Here is a 17,444-nt window from a genome sequence, read left to right as displayed (position 1 = left end):
CTCAGACCAGGCCTCCAGTCGTCTCTAACTTACCTGTGGCTACCTGATCCTTCAAACCTCAGAGGCTACCCTTGGCCCAGAGCATCCAGATCAAACTGGAGTGTGGCCTCAGAGCTCCCAACCCCTGGGCCCAGGCCTGGCCTCTCTCCCTATTAGCACCCGCCCCTTGCTCACGCCCCCTCCAGAGTGCCTGCCCTGGGCTCTCCACCAGCATAGTTAGGCCCATAGTTCCCTGGGCACTCCCACCTGGCTCAACTCCAAATGCCCCCCTCTGCCTCAAATTCCTGGAAAACCAGGCATCACTGTCTTCAGGAAGTTGACCCCGACCCTGATAGGCCTCAGGAATGTGTCCATCAGCCCTGTGCCAGGATTCACACCAACCCCGCCGTGGGGCAGACACCAAGTCATCACCACCACTGTTGAGCACCCAGTAGGGGCTGGCGTGAACCAGCGAGCCCGCCCGCAGCGAGCCCGCCCACAGAGCAGCCATCTTAGCCTTTTTGATGTCCGGAGGGAGACAGAGGGAGAAGGAGTCAGACTGCAGGTTGGCTGCGCTGGGCCTCGAGCCCAGGAGAGTTCTTGCCTCCCCCCTCCTTCCCCGCCTCCCCCTGGACTCCTTGCTGCTGCAGCCAGCCCCCCCCCCCCGCCACCCCACCCCTGCACCCCTCCCTGGCCTCCCAGAAGCATCTGCTCTGGAGACCTGGAGGCTTGCAGGGCAGACACAGTCCCAGCCCCGGCAGCTCTGCTCACGAGCCATGCTGCCTCAGACAAGTAACAGGAAGCGTCCTCGGACTTGGGGGGGATTTTGAGTTTTGAAAAATAAACACCTGGGCAGCCCTCTCCTGACCTGCCCGCTGCTCCCCTCAGCAGTGTACTTCATCCATCTGCCTGTTCTGCTCCCCGCTCTGTCTCTGGTGAAGCCTCTCACCGCCCCTGCACCTCTGGCCTGTACCCCAGTTCCATATGCAGAAATAAATATATCTTTAAATAAACAAATACCTCAAGCTCAAATCGGGGAGAAAAATCTAGACCATCGGAGTACGTGAGGACGTTTCTGTGGGCATGTCAGCCTCCCTCTGCCTCCCCGCCCGCCTTGCTAACCTGGTCCCGGGTGCTTTGGGGGCTAACCTCCTGGCTAGAGGTACAGCCACAGCCCAAGCCACTGGGGCTCACAGCCCCTCGAGCTGGGCCCTCTCATCTCAAGGCTGCACCCCAGGGCCTCCTGCCAGGTGTTCATCAGCATCTTCTAGAACTGATAAAGCTCTCTGGCTGCTCAAGCAGGGGCCCCAGAGCTTAGCCCTGTCATATATCTCTCAGGCCAAGTAAAGTGGACCATATGCTCTGGATTACAAAGCTAAGCCTCGTCCCTCCTGGCCGAGGTTCGCCTTTCTTCTTCAGCCTACACGCAGCTGGATTCCTTGTGTGCTTAGAATAAAAACGGCAGAGCAGGGGTCTCGGTGTCCCACCGCAATCAGGGCGGCGTCGCGTGCTTTGGAGAGCTGGTGGCCACGGGGATTAGGGGTTCTGACACCAGAGCAGAGAGCTGCAGAGGACTGCAGTCCCTGCCAGGGGCCCCGCTTATGTAACGCACCCCCATCTGTTGCCAGAATTGACTGGGGCCACAAGCACAAACAAATGCAGCCGCAGGTTGGTTTGATTTAATAGTCTCCAGAGACTGCTATTACTGTGTGTTTGGGAGGAGACAAAGTGAGCGTTTATAGGAAAAACAGCTTGGCAGTGTAGTCGTGGCTTGTGAGACAGTGTTTTGTAGATGAGGACCCAAGGAGGGAAAGTTAGATGCAGGAAGCTAGCCAGCCACGGCTTGCTTAGAACATCAGAGAAGAAGGCACAGGAAAAGGGGGGTCTCTTTTATTAGAAAATATGCTGCCTGCTAAATCCTCAGGCTCGCGTTTATGGGCTCCCTCCCCCTCCCTCGTTAGGTGATGCAGCAAGTGTGAGCCCGCTCCAAGGAGGGACTGCAGGGGAAAGTCAGGACGTGGAGGCTGGAATCTGTCCACGCAGCCACGCAGAAGGCAGCACACAGATGTCTGTGCTTGTCACAGCTGCCGATGTCTGAGCGGGCCGCGCGCATCAGGCAGGCGTGGGGCGCCCAGTGGGCCCTCCGTAAAGATGCGTGAACAAGTACTGGGACACATGAGTCATCTCAATAAACCCCCTAACAGCCCTACAAGGTGGGTATTGTAGATGAAGAAGCTGGGGCTCAGAATGAGGAGCTTCTATGGGGCAGAGGGGCTGTCTTGCCAACTCTACCTGTTCCGAAAAGGATCTGGAACCTTCTCTGGCTCGTCAAGGAAAGGACATCTAAGATTGATCAGCAATGCCTGCCTTGGGTTCAAGAGGAGAGTGTGATAATATGTCACCTTTTTTGATGTTTCCCAGATTAAATGACTTGCCTGGCTGTCAAGTTGGAAGGGCCAAAGCCAGGGAGGGGGTGTGGCGTGTGTTGGTTCCTCTCTGGGATTCCTCAGCATGACTTCACCTGAAGGGCCACATCTCTGGGGGGAAGGTAGGCGAGAAAGGAAGGTCTCCCTTCAATGATGTGTAATAACCCATCCAAAAAGTGGGCTTCCGGCCTGCCCACAGTCCATCTGGGCTCCTTCATCACATCATGTTAGTCATCTGCTACCTGGTACCCCCTCCAGTGAAAACGGCTCACCATCATCACCTTCACCCACACATCACAGGCAGATGCCACCCCCAGCCAGGTCACCTCTGTGAGCAAGGCAAGACGGACACCGGGCTGCATTTCATGCCAGGAAATGGTGCTCACTGGTGGTTTCTGCCTGAATGGACGAATGTTAGATGTCCCCCGTGGTGTGACTCGGTGACAGGTCCTCCAGGTCTTGGCCAGCCCAGCCAGAAACTCTGGCAGCGGCTCACCTGCCCACCAGCCCTGGCCAGAGCAGCCACCAGGGCCACAGCTGGCTCTTGAGAACTTGAAACATGCCTCATACAACAGAGGCTGCATTTTATTTCAGTCATGAGTAGATTTATCGTTTTTTTCCTTTGCATCGAGTAGCATCAATTGATAACACCCTGCAGGTTCCAGAAATAAATCTTCTCCCTGCCGGCCACTGCACCTAATGTCCAGTCATCGCCCCCACCAACCCACTGCCCTCTGCTAACCCCCCCCACCCCCGTCCCTTCTTAATTTATTTTTCAGTTGAGATATAACTGACACAAGGCATTGTATCGGTGTGGGTGGACATTATAATTCGATGTGTGAGCATCGTGAAATGATCCCTACGGTGAATCTAGTTACCATTCCTTACCACACCGAGTCATAAACATTTTCCTTTTCTTGTGATGAGACCTTGTAAGATGTCCTCCCTCGCTCGCTGCTTTCAAATACACAAGGCGGTAATGTTAACGATTGTCACCGTGTGGCCCGTGACCTCCCCAGGACTTATCTTTATTATCAGTTTGTGCCTTTTTACTGCCTTGACCCATTTTGCCCACCCCTCGTCTCCTGCCTCTGGCAAACACCAGCGTGTTCTCTAGCGCTCAGATTCTTTTTATTCCGCCCATAGTGAGATCATTCAGTATGTGACTTTCTCGGACATCCTTGGCATAATGCCCTCAAGTGGTTGTAAGTGGCAGGATTTCCATCTGTCTGGCTGAAAACTATTCTGTTGTCTGTGCCCACCACATCTTTAGCCATTTATCTCTCAGTGGACACTTCACTTGTTTTGTGTCTTGGCTTTTATATCTAAAGCTGCAGAGAACATGGACATGCGGACATCTTTGGGAGAGCGATTTCACTTCCCCGTTCTCTGAGGCCGCTTCATCCCCAGCTCTTGGAGGCCACATCAGCTTGTTCCCAACTGCTCCTGGGATTCCTTTTTCTCTGTTTCTCACCAATACTGGTTATTTCTTTGGGGCAACTGCATTTAAATTTTTATTTCATTTTAATTTAAACATCAGCAGCCACCGTGGCAGATGACGGCATGTGGGGGTCTCGCCGGTCTGGGGGCTCGGGGCACCGTGGTAAACAAATCAGCAAGGCCTGGTCTGCCCAGCCCCGACCCTTGTGGGCAAGCGGGTCGACAAGAACACAGATGAACAGGGGAATTTCAGGTGGTACTAGGTGTTCTAGAGACAGTAAAATAGGGCGATGGGGAGAGGAGGATGGGGAAAGGCATGGGGAGGAGAAGGCGGGGCTGCTTGGCGCTGGGGCAGAAGCTTTTCCCGACCAGAACGCAGAGAAGAGCAGCCAGGAGATCTGTGGAAGAGCTTCCTGGCTGGGGGCACAGCTGGAGCACAGGCCGAGGGGCAGGAACATGCTTAGTCTTCCAGGGGTCGCTTGGGCTGCGCTGAGCCTGGTGAGCCAAGGAGAGAGCAGGGGAGGCCTGGGGCTGGGCGGGGCCAGGCCACCTAGCCTCAGCGGCTTGGGTTTATTCCTGAAGAGGCAGACTGTGGGACAGTGAGCAAGGGCACCAGGCCAGTCCACTTGGGGCAAACCCTGCCTCTTTCTTAGCCATGTGACCCTAGGCTTGCTCCACAGCGCTGTGCCTCGGTTTCCTCACTGTAAAGTGGAGCCATTCAGCTCATGCATGGCAAGTGCTCAGAATGACCCTGGTCTTTATGAGCCCTGTGTCAGCTGTTAGTGTCATTGGAGGCAGAGTCAGAACCACATCATCTGACTGATGATGAATTTGAAAGGTCACTCTGGCTGCACTGGAAGAACGGACTGGAGGGAGGAGGAGCCTGATGGAGGCTCATGGTAGAGTCTGGCTGGGGGTCATGGGGGCATGGAGGGGGGCTGAGGTACTGGGGGCACAACGCAGGGAGATTCAGTTTATCCCAGGACAGTACTGACATCTTCAGTAAGACTTTGGCAAGGCCCTCCTTCGTGGCGCAAGGGGTTAAGTCTCGCACTATGAAGCTAGCCACAGCCACTGAGCATGAGTTCGATCCCCCACCAAGGAATGACCCACATGGCCCGGCAGACCTCTCCTGTCCTGCCTGCTGCTCCCTTCAGCAGTGTATTTCATTGATCTGCCTGTTCTGCTCCCCACTTTGTCTCTGGTGAGTCCTTTCACACCGCCGCCCCCCCCAACTCCCACATTTCTGGCCTGCCCCCCGGCTCATGCATGCATGCATGCATGCATTAATAAATAAATAAATCTTAAAAAAAAAAAGACTTTGGGGGGAGGAAAGACCTCAAATAAATGCAGACATGAGGAGATTAGTTCAATGACCCCCGTGCTCTCACCAGCTTCTGTAGTCTAACGTTCCGCCATTCGTGTTCACCTCTCCCCCCGTCTGCTGTGGCTCACGGGCCATTTTACTCAGATTCTTCAGTCTCCACATCTAACTGGAGTCTGATTTTATATAACCCCAATACCACTAACACTCCTGATAACTTTTATGTGCTTGTCTTCGGTGTCTAGTCAAATATCCCTCAACCGTCACGAAGCTGCTTTCTTATAGTTGGCTCAGTTGCAGCAGGATACAAATCAGAATCAAACTGGGCACTGGCTTCGAAGTCAAAAGCGGAACCGGCCCTGGGTTGGCTGAGTCCATGTGGCCAGAGGCTCTGTGCCATGGCGGGGCCTGGGCCTGGGCGTGCTCAGGTCTGGGAAGTGGAAGCATCTTAGGGGGGGCAGCTGGTGGGATGGGCACGAGCCAGGCCCTGGGAGGCACCTGAGGCCACTGTCAGTCATCAGCGGGTGCTCTCCCGTGGGTGGGCTACCACACCTGAAATCTTGGGGCAGAGTCCTGGCCCAGCTAGTCCTGGCTCAGGCAGCGTTGAGAGTCCTTAGAGGCACAGGAGAGAAACAGGGCAAGAAAAGGTGAATTCAGAGAGAAATCAGCCCCAGGAGAAGGAGCCCAATGAGGTGCTTAGGCACAGAAAAGACCAGGACACAGAGGTGTGGCCCAGCAGCCCACAATGCAGAACCAGCAGACTCTGAGGTCTCTGCCCTGTGCCGCCAGACCAGGCGTGGGGCACAGCTGAACAGGGGGAGGCCGCTCATGGGTGTGCAGGTGCCAGTCTAGACAGTAGAGAGAGCCCAGAGCCCCTGGGGACTGGCGGGGAGGAGAAGCTCCTTCCCCTGGCTCTGCCATCCCTGGCCAGGACTATTTCAATAATGGAATCGATTGATTGAAGTTCTCTGTCACGGGCCTCATACATCAGTCAGGATTCTCTTGCTAGCAAATGACAGAAAACCCAATTAAAACCATCTTAAGCACAAAAGGGCGTTCTTTGGCTCTATTAACAGGTGAGTATGGAATGAGGGCTTCAGGCATGGCAGGATCCAGGAGTTCGCATCCTGTCATCAGGAACCTGCCTGTCCCTTATTCTTTTATCTCTGTTTTCCTCTGGCTTGACTTCAGTTTCCAAGTGGTAGTCTCCCCCCACCCCCAGTGATGTCAGACCTGCTTTTTATTTTAGCAGTCCTTGCGGAAAGAAACTTCCCTCACGAAAACCCCAGGTCTAGAACCAGGCCGAGATTGCAACTTGGGTTGGGATCACATCCAGGACTCTGGAGAGCTCCGTGCGATATTTATTGGTTTGAATTAAATTGCAAGAATTGCATGCTGGGATGCCAGTTGGGGGAAGCAAAAGGGGACAGCAAGATTCCTCTCCTTAAGGACTCATGACAGTTGTATATTAAGGGGTCACAAACTCAAATGGCTGGCACACCACGCTCGTGGGCGCCACAAGGGCTGTAATGAGCATCCCTAGATCTCTCAGCGAAACAGGACAGATGCCCAACCAGTTGCTGAAAAGGCGGAAGCCGGCTGCTGGCTCTTTAGGAGTGAGAGAATTTTGCCCTGGAGTCTTCCCAAAGACATCCCTGACACACAGCCTTCCTGGAGGACCACCCAGGATTCGAACCCACGGCCCCCAACCCTATGTTTTCCCCAGTGCATGGTCTGCTCCTGCACCTCCGAGGTGTGATGACTGTGACATTACTCTGTACATAAACATGCAGAGAAAAGTCTAGAAGGACACATGTGCATGTACCCTGGTGGGCAGTGGACAAACTCACTCAGGGAGGCAGACCTCTCATAGGAAAGCCAGGATGCCTGCCTTGTGACAGCACCAGACCTGGGGGCTGCCCCCCCCCCCCACCTCTTTGAGCGTTTCTGACTCACCAGATGTTTCCATAGTGGTGATTTGGTGGAACTAGTCGTTGAAAACTGCTCGCGCTGTCCTTCTCCAGTAGCTGTCTCCTGATTAATTCACAGCACGCACTTGCTCTGTGCCTCCACTAAACAGAGAACACATCCACATAAACATGTAAAAGAGTGCTCGGAGAATCGACTTTCCTGACAGTCGGCAAATAGTAGCCTGCCAGCCTGCAATTGGATGATTGAAGCTGAGCTCCTGTGGTGTAACACTGGCTTAGTGGTTCTCATTCGAAATTGCTACAGAAACTTCCAGAGCAGTGGCTGGGCGAACTAGAAATTTTGTTAGAGCTCAGTAACTTCAGGGGGGCCAAGGGAGGATATAAGTATAGACAGACACCTCCTGGGTCTCGGACCCCACATCCCAAGAGCAGAGGAGAAGCCAAAGCAAGATGGAAAATGATCTGGCCTCCATCTTGCTGATTAGGTTTGTTTCCAGAGCACAGTTGGAGGGCAGAGCTGACCCAGGAGAAAAGTCTCCTTGTTTGCTCATTGATTAATTCCAGAGTAGTTGTTAAGTACCTACTTAGTGTCAAGGACCTGCTGAGCCCGGGGGCAAGATGCCTCTGCGGTCTTGGAGCTAAACTTGGAGTGGGGGAGATAATGGCTGCATTAAAAAATCAACAGGAAGTTTTGGAGGCCAGAAGGAACTGAAGCAGAGCAATGTGGTGGAGAGGGTGGCCGAGACCCCTCTGATGACAAAAAGGAGCCACACTTGCAGGTATCCAAGCAGAACATTCCAGCAAGCACTCGGGTCTTGAGCTCGGCAAGATCAAGGCGCAGCAGGCTGTGGGCCAGGCAGCCCCTGATTCATGGCGGCTGGGTGGAGGCCAATGGCTTGGAGGCCCTCGGCCACAACTGGATCTGAGCAGATATTCAGGAAAAACTAGAGAAAATATACACCCCCCCCCCCCATCTTTGTATTCGGATTCAGAGCATTTTAGAGGAGGCAGGACAACTGGCTTTGGCAGGAATTACAGTTCCTTGGATTACGCAAAGAAAAAAAGGAGCCCTGAGTGACAAGAAAAAGGCCTCAGGAGAATAACGGAAAGTGCAGAGCTCACTGGAGCGGTCAGGGCTGCAAAGGCCAGTGAGTGCTGGCGAAAGGAGCAGAGGTCCTGCAGAGCCGTTCTGTGCTGCTTGTGCAGACTGGCACGAGAGCACGGACAAACAGAGACCTTAGAAGCAACGAGAGGGAGGGCAGACACCAAGCGGCCGTGTGGTGCGAGTGGGGGCCAGAGAGATGCAGGGCCGGCCGGTGTGGGCCTCCGTGGCCACTGCCCGTATTCTCAGAGTAGTGGGGAATCCGTGTAGTGGGGGTGCAGCCGTGACCTCATGAGTTGCTTTTGAAGTCTGACTGCTGGGGAGTGAATGAGGTATGTGTGTTGGGGGGCGGGCGGGTGTTGGCGGTCCAGGGGTGACACTGAGGCGGGGGAGCAGAGAGCCCGATGAGGAGGCAGGTTGCTGTCTGGAGAGGGATGAGAGAGGGTGGCCTGGGCCCGGAGGCAGGCTCACCTTCCCAGGGAACCTGTCGGATTCAGGAGGGGGAGGACCAGAGCCAGGACCTCTGACGGGCCGGACATGGCGTGAGCACGAGGAATCAGGGAGGCCCCTGGAGCCTGGGCGGCAGAGTGAAGTGGGACTATTTTTTTTTTAACATTAAAAAATATTTATTTATATATATTTTACATCATTGTTCATTTTTTTTGGTAACTTCTGTCTTTTAATAATAGTTTTTTAATAATCATTTTTTTTAATAATCATTTTGTACCTTTTTCCATCTCAGTTGTAATCCCCGTGGGTTTCCCATCACCAAATCACCCTGTGCCATCACCATGGTCTAGTGCACTTCCCTCCCCCAACCGTTTTTGATCCCATTCCCCACTCCACCCCCGCGACAAGTCTCTGGTATATAGTTGTTCATTATTATTATTTTCTCCCCTGGTCATTTATACTCCTGCTATAACTGAAATCATCCAGTATTTTTCCTTTTCATTCTGGCTTATTTCACTAAGCATGATCCCTTCCAGCTCCATCCATATTGCTGCAAAAGGCATGCGTTTTTTTTTTATTGCTAAGTAATATTCCATTGTGTATATATACCCCAAGTGGGACCATTTTTAAGGTGGGAGTAGACTAGGTTTGGGGAAATGAGTTACGAATTGTGTCTGGGGCCCTCCCTGGTGGCTCAGCGGGTTAAAGCTCAGCACTATGAAGCTGGCGCAGCCACTGCAGCATGAGTTTGATCCCCAGCCAGGGAGCTGACCCACATGGTCCTGACCCTCCTGCTGCTCCCCTCAGCAGTGTACTTTGTCCATCTGCTTGTTCTACTCCCTGCTCTGTCTCTGGTGAATCTTCTCACCGCCCCTGCACCTCTGACCTGCACCCCAGTTTTATATACATAAACAAGCAAATCTTAAAAAAAAAAAAAAAAGAATTGTGTCTGGGTTGAGGATTACAGTGCCTTGGTGCCTGCCAGGTATGTCACCTCTGGATGGGTGTGAACCTGTGCCTCTAAATCATATCCAGTATGGTAAACCAACGCTATCTCGATAACAATAACACGATAAAATTAAAAAAATAAATTAACAGGGGGTTGGGGAGGGAAGTGCACAGGATTATGGTGATGGCACATGGGTGACTTGGTGATGGGAAACCCGCAGGGATTACAATTGAGATGGAAAAAAAACGTACAAAATGATGTAAAAATAAACTGTTATAAAATTTTAAAAAAAATTAAAAATAAATAAATAAACAAAACTCCGTTGGGATATTAAGGTTGTCAATGCCTGTGAGCTACCCGAGAGATGACTGCTCACGAGTGCTTGTGGCGAGGTCTGGGCTGGGGTTCAGGAAATCAGGCTCACTCTACATCATGGTGGTCTTTAGCGTCTGGGCCCTGAGAACCCTAAGTAAGCAGGCAGGGAGATCAGGAGCCAGGGGCCAGCCTGGGGCCGCCCGGCGGGGACACGCCAGGCCCAGGCCAGCACAGGGCCCAGGCGGAAACCCAGCTGCCCTCTGGGGCCCGAGAACTTCCCTGCGGTTGGGGCCTCCCGGGCCCTCACGTGCATGGCCAAAGCAGGGTGCTGTTGGGGGAGGAAAGAGGACCCCGTGTGAGTACATACAGGGCAGCCTCTCGGTGTCCTGATGGACCAGCACCCCCCAGACCAGCACCCTTGCCCCCCAGTTAGGGAGGCTCTTGGCTGGAGGCGGTGGGGGAGCACTTGGACATGGTGGCCAAGGAGAGGGGCTGGGGGGAGGGGCGGCGCAGAGTTCACCCCCCGCGGCTGCGGGCACCTCCTGCAGGGAGTGGGCCTCAGCTCACACTGATATGCAGCAACAGGGAGCCGAGGAGTGGCTGCCTGGGGTGGGAAAAGAGGGGGCGGTGGGGTGCAGGGACACTCGCGGGCGATGGATATGCTCACTGTCCTGATTGTGGAGCTGGTTTCCCGGGCCCCTGGCGGCCCAGGGACCCAGTGACAGACCTTAATAAGCGTGTCGTTTACTCGAGGGCGCGAGTTCCTGGGGCCGCTGCTCTGTGAGAGCGTGTGGCCTTGGAGGGATGGGCAGTGGCAAGAGGAGGTGTGCTTTGATTTTACCCATGATTCCTGCCTGATGCAGGGGTGCGTATGTTGGGGAGCTTGGGGGAAGCAGCCTTTGACGGTTGCTGAGTGTCAGCTGGGCCTTCAGAGTTCATCCCATCAGCCTCGGCCTCAAGCCCAGCAGCCCAAGAATCATCTGAAGAACCTGTTGCCTGGCAGCACCCTACCACAGCCCCTGGGCTCCCAACCTATAGCTGATGAGGGGCCACACGGTGGGGGGACGGGGCTGCCGGAGCACCAGCTCTGGGCTTCCAAGCTCTCTGCCTTCCACTCGGGCCTTTTCCCAAAGCCCCCAAGACAGCTTGTGCACCCCCAGCAGCAAACTTCACCAGGGAGGAGAGGACACATGGCTTGTTCTGCAGGTCTGGGGGCCTCTCAGGCATGTTACCCTCCACACTCTGGGGTTCTCCTGCCATCTCCTCGCGGGGGCATCTGCCCTCAGAGCAGCCGACATGAGGCCGAGGAGCTGCTTTCTGTGTGAGTGTCAGACCCCTGAGGCAGAGGCCCGGAGCTGTCCTTGTAAGAAAGATGCTGTTGCAGTGAGGACAGGAGATTTCACAGAGGGAAGTGGCGGAGCCAGGGAGGTGGAAGGAGCGGGAGACAGGAAGCAGGGAGGCCAATTAGCAGGCTATTACCGGCACCCCAGCAGGAGGTAACGATGAGGCCACCGGTGATGGCCGCTCTCTCTGTGAAAGCCCTTTGATTTATGGAGTGTGTAACCGTCGCAGACATGAGCCTGAGTCTCATGTAACACCCCATACGGTAGTTGGGTGAGGCTCACGTTTGTAGCACCCCACGTTTGCCCTTTTCACCCTCTGTTCCGAAACTGGATATGGCAGCCTGACGCCACGCATCTTCATTTTGTTCAATTTTGTGTTTTCAGGATCTCGACATCGGTGCCAAGAACGTGAAGCTTTATGTCAATGAAAACCTCATCTTCGATGGCAAGTTAGACAAAGGAGGCGGAGAGGCCCCGGCTGCCCAGAGCATTCTGCTTGGCCTGAGGAACGAGGATGAAAGAATGGCAAGCTCTGCTCACACCCACTCGGAGCAAAGCAGAGATGCCCGCAGGGGGCCTGGCACAGGCGGGGACAGGGAGCCGGGCCTCAGCTGCCCACCGCCAGCTGCAGCAGCGCTGGACGTGGCCTCTTCTCAAGGACAGTTCTCTGGCCAAAGGATGAACTCTCCTGATTGCGAGGATGACAGCTTGTCCAAGTTAGAGGGAGAGCTCGGCGTGGCAGCTGCCCCGGCCTCTGAGGGGGGCCTGTCCCCTGCGCCTGCGCCTTCTCCACCAGCGGAATGCCCCGTCCCCGCCCTGATCCCACAGCTGGAAAACCCCACGGGCAGAAAAGTGTCAGAAGCGCCAGGGAAAACCCCTTCCTGGTTGCAACCTTCTCCCGTGGGGAGAGGCAGGAAGCCAAAACCCCTCTGGCTAAGTCCTGAGAAGCCACTGGACTGGAAAGGCAGGCTGCCCTCAGCGGACATCGTGGCTGAGGGCAGTGGAGAGACTGAGGCTGAGGTGGGGGACAGAGGCCCCCGGCGAGAGCAGGGACAGGCAAGCAGCTGGAATGCCGGGGCTGGCGAGAGAGCCCAGAGAGCGGCCCCCAAAGTCTGCAGTGACGACTTGGATATCTTTGACCGACCCCCCAACAGGGAGCACCCTGCTAGTGGGAGAAGGGGCCCTAGGAAGGACGCGCTCAGCAGCTGTCATGGCGCCAGCCAGCCAGCCAGCACAGGTAAGCCTGAGCGGCACCCTGGCCCCAGCGCCTCCGTGCCTGCTCCAGCCACTTAGCTTCTTGGACCTCAGTTTTTTCATCTGCAAAATAAGGGCGGTCATGTCAGCCAGGGGATCACAAATTTGTTGCCACAGAGGCGACATCAGTGAGTGAAATGCTCAAGAGACTTTGCATGTGAAACACATGGGCATATTTGCGTGGTCGCAAGGTCGGTCCCTTTGCCTGTTTGTCTTGCTGTATATGGCTTTTCCAATCTAGACTTCATTGTTGCACCTTTGATAGCGACACTGCTCTCTGAACTTTTATTCTGAACTACTAGAAAAGGTGCACGAGTCTGATGATGAATAGCAACTGACACTTGCCTGGGTGTAGAGACGTGCTATAGGGAGTGGTGAGGACTATGGCAAACGAGCGCTCAGACTCACTCGAGGGCACAGCTGCCTCTCTACTCATTCAGGGGTGCCAGGTCTATTTTGCCACTTATCAAGTCAGGAGTGCAGAATATTCTTATTTTTTTGACATTGGTAACTCACTGAGTTTACTTTTAAATCACTGTGTGCTTCAAAAAAAATTTAAAAATATACATCTGCTAGCAGGCTGACTCACCTGCTCTTTGAACTTTGCAGTAGATTAACGCTCAGGGCTCCGAAAGGGGGGCGGTATCAGTGGCTGGTTTTCCGAATATTTACATTCAGATTTGGCCCCTGGAAACGATACAGCCTCACTACTAGGAGTCAAACCGACGTTGGTGTGGAGAGCTGTTGGGTTCAGGGAGCAGCGTTCTTGAGTTACCTTGGAGAGAAGTTTCATTTGAGCGCCCTTCTCCATGGTATACAGCAAGTTTCCCCATGAGACAGACGTTTCGTTATACCCGGAAAGACAGGTTTATTATAAAAAGGGGGCAAGAAGCCAAGGATGCTTGCATAGACACGGGCGGGCAGGAAGAGCTGCCCCTGACAGGGACAGGTGTGCTACGGGACCTCTCATAGCCTGGGGAGAGGCCTAGCTGCTGCCCTGCAGGGGGACACTGGGGAAGAGAAAGACCCGCCCAGTCGGGCGGGCATGGGGGACGCGCCTGGCCAGTGCAGAAATTGCACTTTTTTCTTTTTCTCTTCTGGAGAGGTTCATTCCTTTGTGGAACTGTTAACTCATTAAATTCATTATCTCTAGGGTTGGTGCCCAAGGACTTTTTCTGTATTTGGCTTGACTAGTTAGATTGGAAAAGACCAGTGTTTTTTTGTTGTTGTTGTTTTGTTTTTTTTACAGTGGTCCCCAGTCTCCAGATGCTCACCTCCAGCTGCCTCTGGAAACTTGACTTTTCTGTAGTTTGTTTCATGACTGTGTCAAACATGCCTACCCCTACCTCCAGTATCTGGTCCTGAGATGCTTCCTTCCAAAATTTTCTATTCTTCTGCTCCATCAGAACCATTTGAATCTAAACTCTGCCGCTTATAGATCTGAGACTTCCTGTGGGGGGTCGGGGGAGCGTTCCACTTTCTGAACCTTGGCATCTTCTGCTATAACATGAGCACAAACCTCCCACTTCTCAGTGTGGCGAGGAATGAGTGAGGTGATGGCTTCAAAATAGTAAGACATCTGGCGTGTGCCAAGCGCCTCGCAAGTAGCCACTATGTCAACACGGTGGCACGTCCCTTATCATCCACGGAGCCCTGGGACCTGCCAAGCTGTGCTGTCCACGCATTCCTCTGAATTTAATGCCAGGCCGTGGGGCACAGAAGGGCAAGCCCACACTATCTGCGCCTGTATCAGGTTCCACTCCCAGCCACAGCGGGGCTATACCTGAAATCCCTCCAGGCCTCAGTTGCCTTGTCTGTAAAGTGATGCCAGTAATACCCATCTCAGGGGGCATGGGGAGGATCAAAGGAAGCCAGACAGGTGCAGTGGGCAGCTCTGGCCTGCAGGAGTACCCTACAGATGTAGGGTTAGCTGCGGCTGAATATTATCAGTATCATGGCCATCACCATCACGCCCCAGTCCGCGACTCTGCCTTTGAGAGTGTATCTGCAAAACCAAGGCATGTATTTTGCCATGCACTGAATCAGCATCAATGCCATTATTGTCTAGTGGACAAGCCAGGCTCTGGTATGGGTGTGTGACTCGAAGGAGCCTGCTTAATCCTCACACCAGCCTCCTGGTACAAATAAAGAAAATGTGAGGTTGAAGTAACTTTCCTCGAGTCACACAGCCAGTAGATGTTGAGCAGGATTTGAACCCAGGTCCCACTCCTGATGCAGGCCCACAGGACGCGGGCCTGCACCTGCAGCCATCATCAGCCACCTGGGAGAGTCAGGACTTGCAGGCCGTCCTGCTCAACAGGCCCACAGAACCTGCGGGAGTGTCGAAGACACGAGCATTATTCTAACTTGTTCACGTTCAGAAGACTTGTCTCACTTTAATTTCTTGCCAGGCATTTCACTGGTTGGCTCAATGCCACATTAAGTACCAAGCCCTTGAGATTTAATGCTTGTTAAGCTGGTCATGCTCAAAAGGAATGCTGCTTAGAAATCTTAAATTGCCCATTACATAGAGCCAAAGCCCATAGTCATGGCCTCCAGGTAGGCCGAGCTACCGCCTGTACAATGGCGGCCACGCGGGCTTTTCCTGGGACCGGGCTGGTCTGACCATTGCCCAGAGAGCCGGGATATCCTGTCCGTCAGAGCATCTCATTAGAACATCTGCGCGTGCAGGCTAGTGTCTTCATCGGGGTCCGTTGGCTACCGGTGAATGAAGTCTCTCAGTCCAGTGCAAACTGCAGCGAGTGGTGCTGAAGAATCCTTCCGGAACTCCTCAACCGCCAAAGGCAGGCAGTGTAGCTGCTCCCCAGGGCTGGGGCGAGGGTCTCCAAAGCTGGCGGATCCAGAGAAGCCCCTCCTAGAGCCCAGGCTCAGGGCGGTCCCTTCCTCTGCTCCCTGCAGATGCACTCGCCCTCCTCTCCCCCATGAGGTCCGCTGCCCGTGCCATCCACGCCGCAGGACAAGGTCCTGCAGCCGGACAGTGCCGGTGTCCTAGCTGCTCCCTGGCAGCCATTTCCAACGTCCCTGGAGAGATTCTGACGGGCCGACTTGGGCCGCGTGTCCAGCCGTCCCTCAGCAATGGCTGAAGGCAGTTCACCGAGTAAACCTGGCTCTGCTCTTCTTCACCACGTATCTTCCCATTTCCGGTTCCACTGGCATTTAACGCACACCTCCTGGTGGGGCCCTTGACTTTCAGACCTCAAGTTCGGACCTCTAGTTCGCATGCGCCTCCACCCAGGAGTAGCTGTGAACCTTCGATCCGTCCTCTCCTATCAGTGTGCAGCCTGCACGCAGTAGGTTGCAGACTGAGCGTGCTGTTGCCCTTCCGAGGCGTGCTTGGGAAACACAGGGCAGAACCCTGGTCCCACTCACTCCCTCCCAGCCTAGGGCTAGCAAACAGTGTGCTCTTGTGCAGACAGAGGGCACGTGGGCCCCCTGCCCGTTGTCCCAGCTAAGCCGTCCAAGAGACCTTTGCCTCTCTGCTTTTAAAACTTGAAGAGTGCCACTCGGGAAGAGTCAGTCAGAAAGAGACGCCGAATGACAGCAGAGCCCTGCCCTGTGTGTATCCCGGGCCTGGCCCGTGCTGCTGGTGCGGTCTGCTTGGGGCTCTCGCAGAGCAAACCAGGCTGTTCATTTCAGTCAGTGGGAATCAGAGCACAGTCAACTGACGCTGTGACGATCCATATGGGAAGTTCCCTCTGCCAGATGTTAGGCCTCATGCCTGGAGGGAAGCATGGGAAGAGCTCCTGGAATCGCTTTCAATGGCAGGTGAGGAGGAGGGGAGGGAGGAGAGGACAGATGCGAAAGAAGCAACAGGTGGAACTGGGAAGTCCCTCTGTCTCTAGACCTGAGCACAGAGGTGCATCGTGGGGTGCCATCACCCCCCCTTCACTGAAACACACTGACCCAGCACTTCCGTAAGCCAGATCCCGTAGCAGGCACCAGGACACAGGAGGGAACGGGGCAGAGAGGGCCTCTCCAAGGGGGAGGGGTCAGGGAGAGCCAGCTAAGTGGGGACCTGGGGGAGAGCCCCCTGGCAGAGGACACAGGACAAAGGCCCTGAGGTAGAGAGAGTCCGCCCTGAAGCAGGATGGCTGCAGGGGAGAGGTAGGTGTAGTTCGGTGAGGCGCAGGGAACTGGTGAGGAATTTGATTGTCACTTTTCTCAGCATAGCAGAGACTCTGCCTGTTGGGGGGGTTGACGGTAAACTCCATTCTCAGCATCTGAAGTTGGAGGTGGGAGAGTGGACAGGTCTGGACCTTCCTAAAGATCATTGGACTTAGGGCAGAGAAGCCAGAACTTGACACCGAAAATTGAGCAGTGCCTTCCTGGAAGCCAGGCGCTGCATGAGGGCAGCATTGGGAAAGGCCCGGGTGGAGCTGAGGCCTTGGGGTGCTCACACTCGGGGTGTGGAGAGACGGGAAGGCTGGTGTGGTAGAGAAGAGCTGTGAGCAGGGCCGTGGAGAACCAGGCAGGCACACTGTCTTAGAAGTAGGGGGGCAAGAAAACTCCCCTGGAAGAGGCTTGCTGGGATGTCACGATGAGGACTGAGCACCAGTTACGTGCTTGGAGTCCCTGTGTCCTTGGCGGAGTTGCTTCCCTGGAGGGCTGCGGGAACCGGAGGCTCTTAAGGATGCAAGGGCATGAAGCCCGCGGGGTTTGATTCAGGCATGGCTGGATCCAGGGGCTCTCTCCCCTCTTTACCTATGCTTCTCTCCCCATGTTGGCTTCACTGTCAGGGGAGCCCCCACCCCCCGCAACACACAGTGCAACAGAATGGCCTCCGTGATCGCCATAGCTACTTCCTGCCAGTCTGAAGAGAGCCCCTCCCTCTAGGGGTCCCTTCTGAGCCCGGAGAGCCCCTCCCTCTAGGGGTCCCTTCTGAGCCCGGAGAGCCCCTCCCTCTAGGGGTC

General features: G+C 54.6%; 1 protein-coding gene across 2 annotated transcripts in view; it reads left to right on the top strand.

The window, feature by feature from the left end:
- The window catches only part of KIAA0556 (KIAA0556 ortholog), a 148,412-nt gene that overhangs the window by 101,578 nt on the left and 29,390 nt on the right, over window positions 1–17,444 (top strand). For both annotated transcript variants that reach the window (XM_012732019.1, XM_012732018.1), the window contains exon 15: window positions 11,644–12,496. In XM_012732019.1, coding sequence (XP_012587473.1) covers window positions 11,644–12,496 — 853 coding nt within the window. The remainder of the gene's footprint in view (window positions 1–11,643; window positions 12,497–17,444) is intronic.

Source organism: Condylura cristata, unplaced genomic scaffold, assembly GCF_000260355.1.
Source record: "Condylura cristata isolate star-nosed mole 26May11 unplaced genomic scaffold, ConCri1.0 scaffold00032, whole genome shotgun sequence".
Classification (NCBI taxonomy): Eukaryota; Metazoa; Chordata; class Mammalia; order Eulipotyphla; family Talpidae; genus Condylura; species Condylura cristata.
The sequence above is the reverse complement of the archived record's forward strand: the minus strand, read 5'-3'. Positions and strand labels throughout refer to the sequence as shown.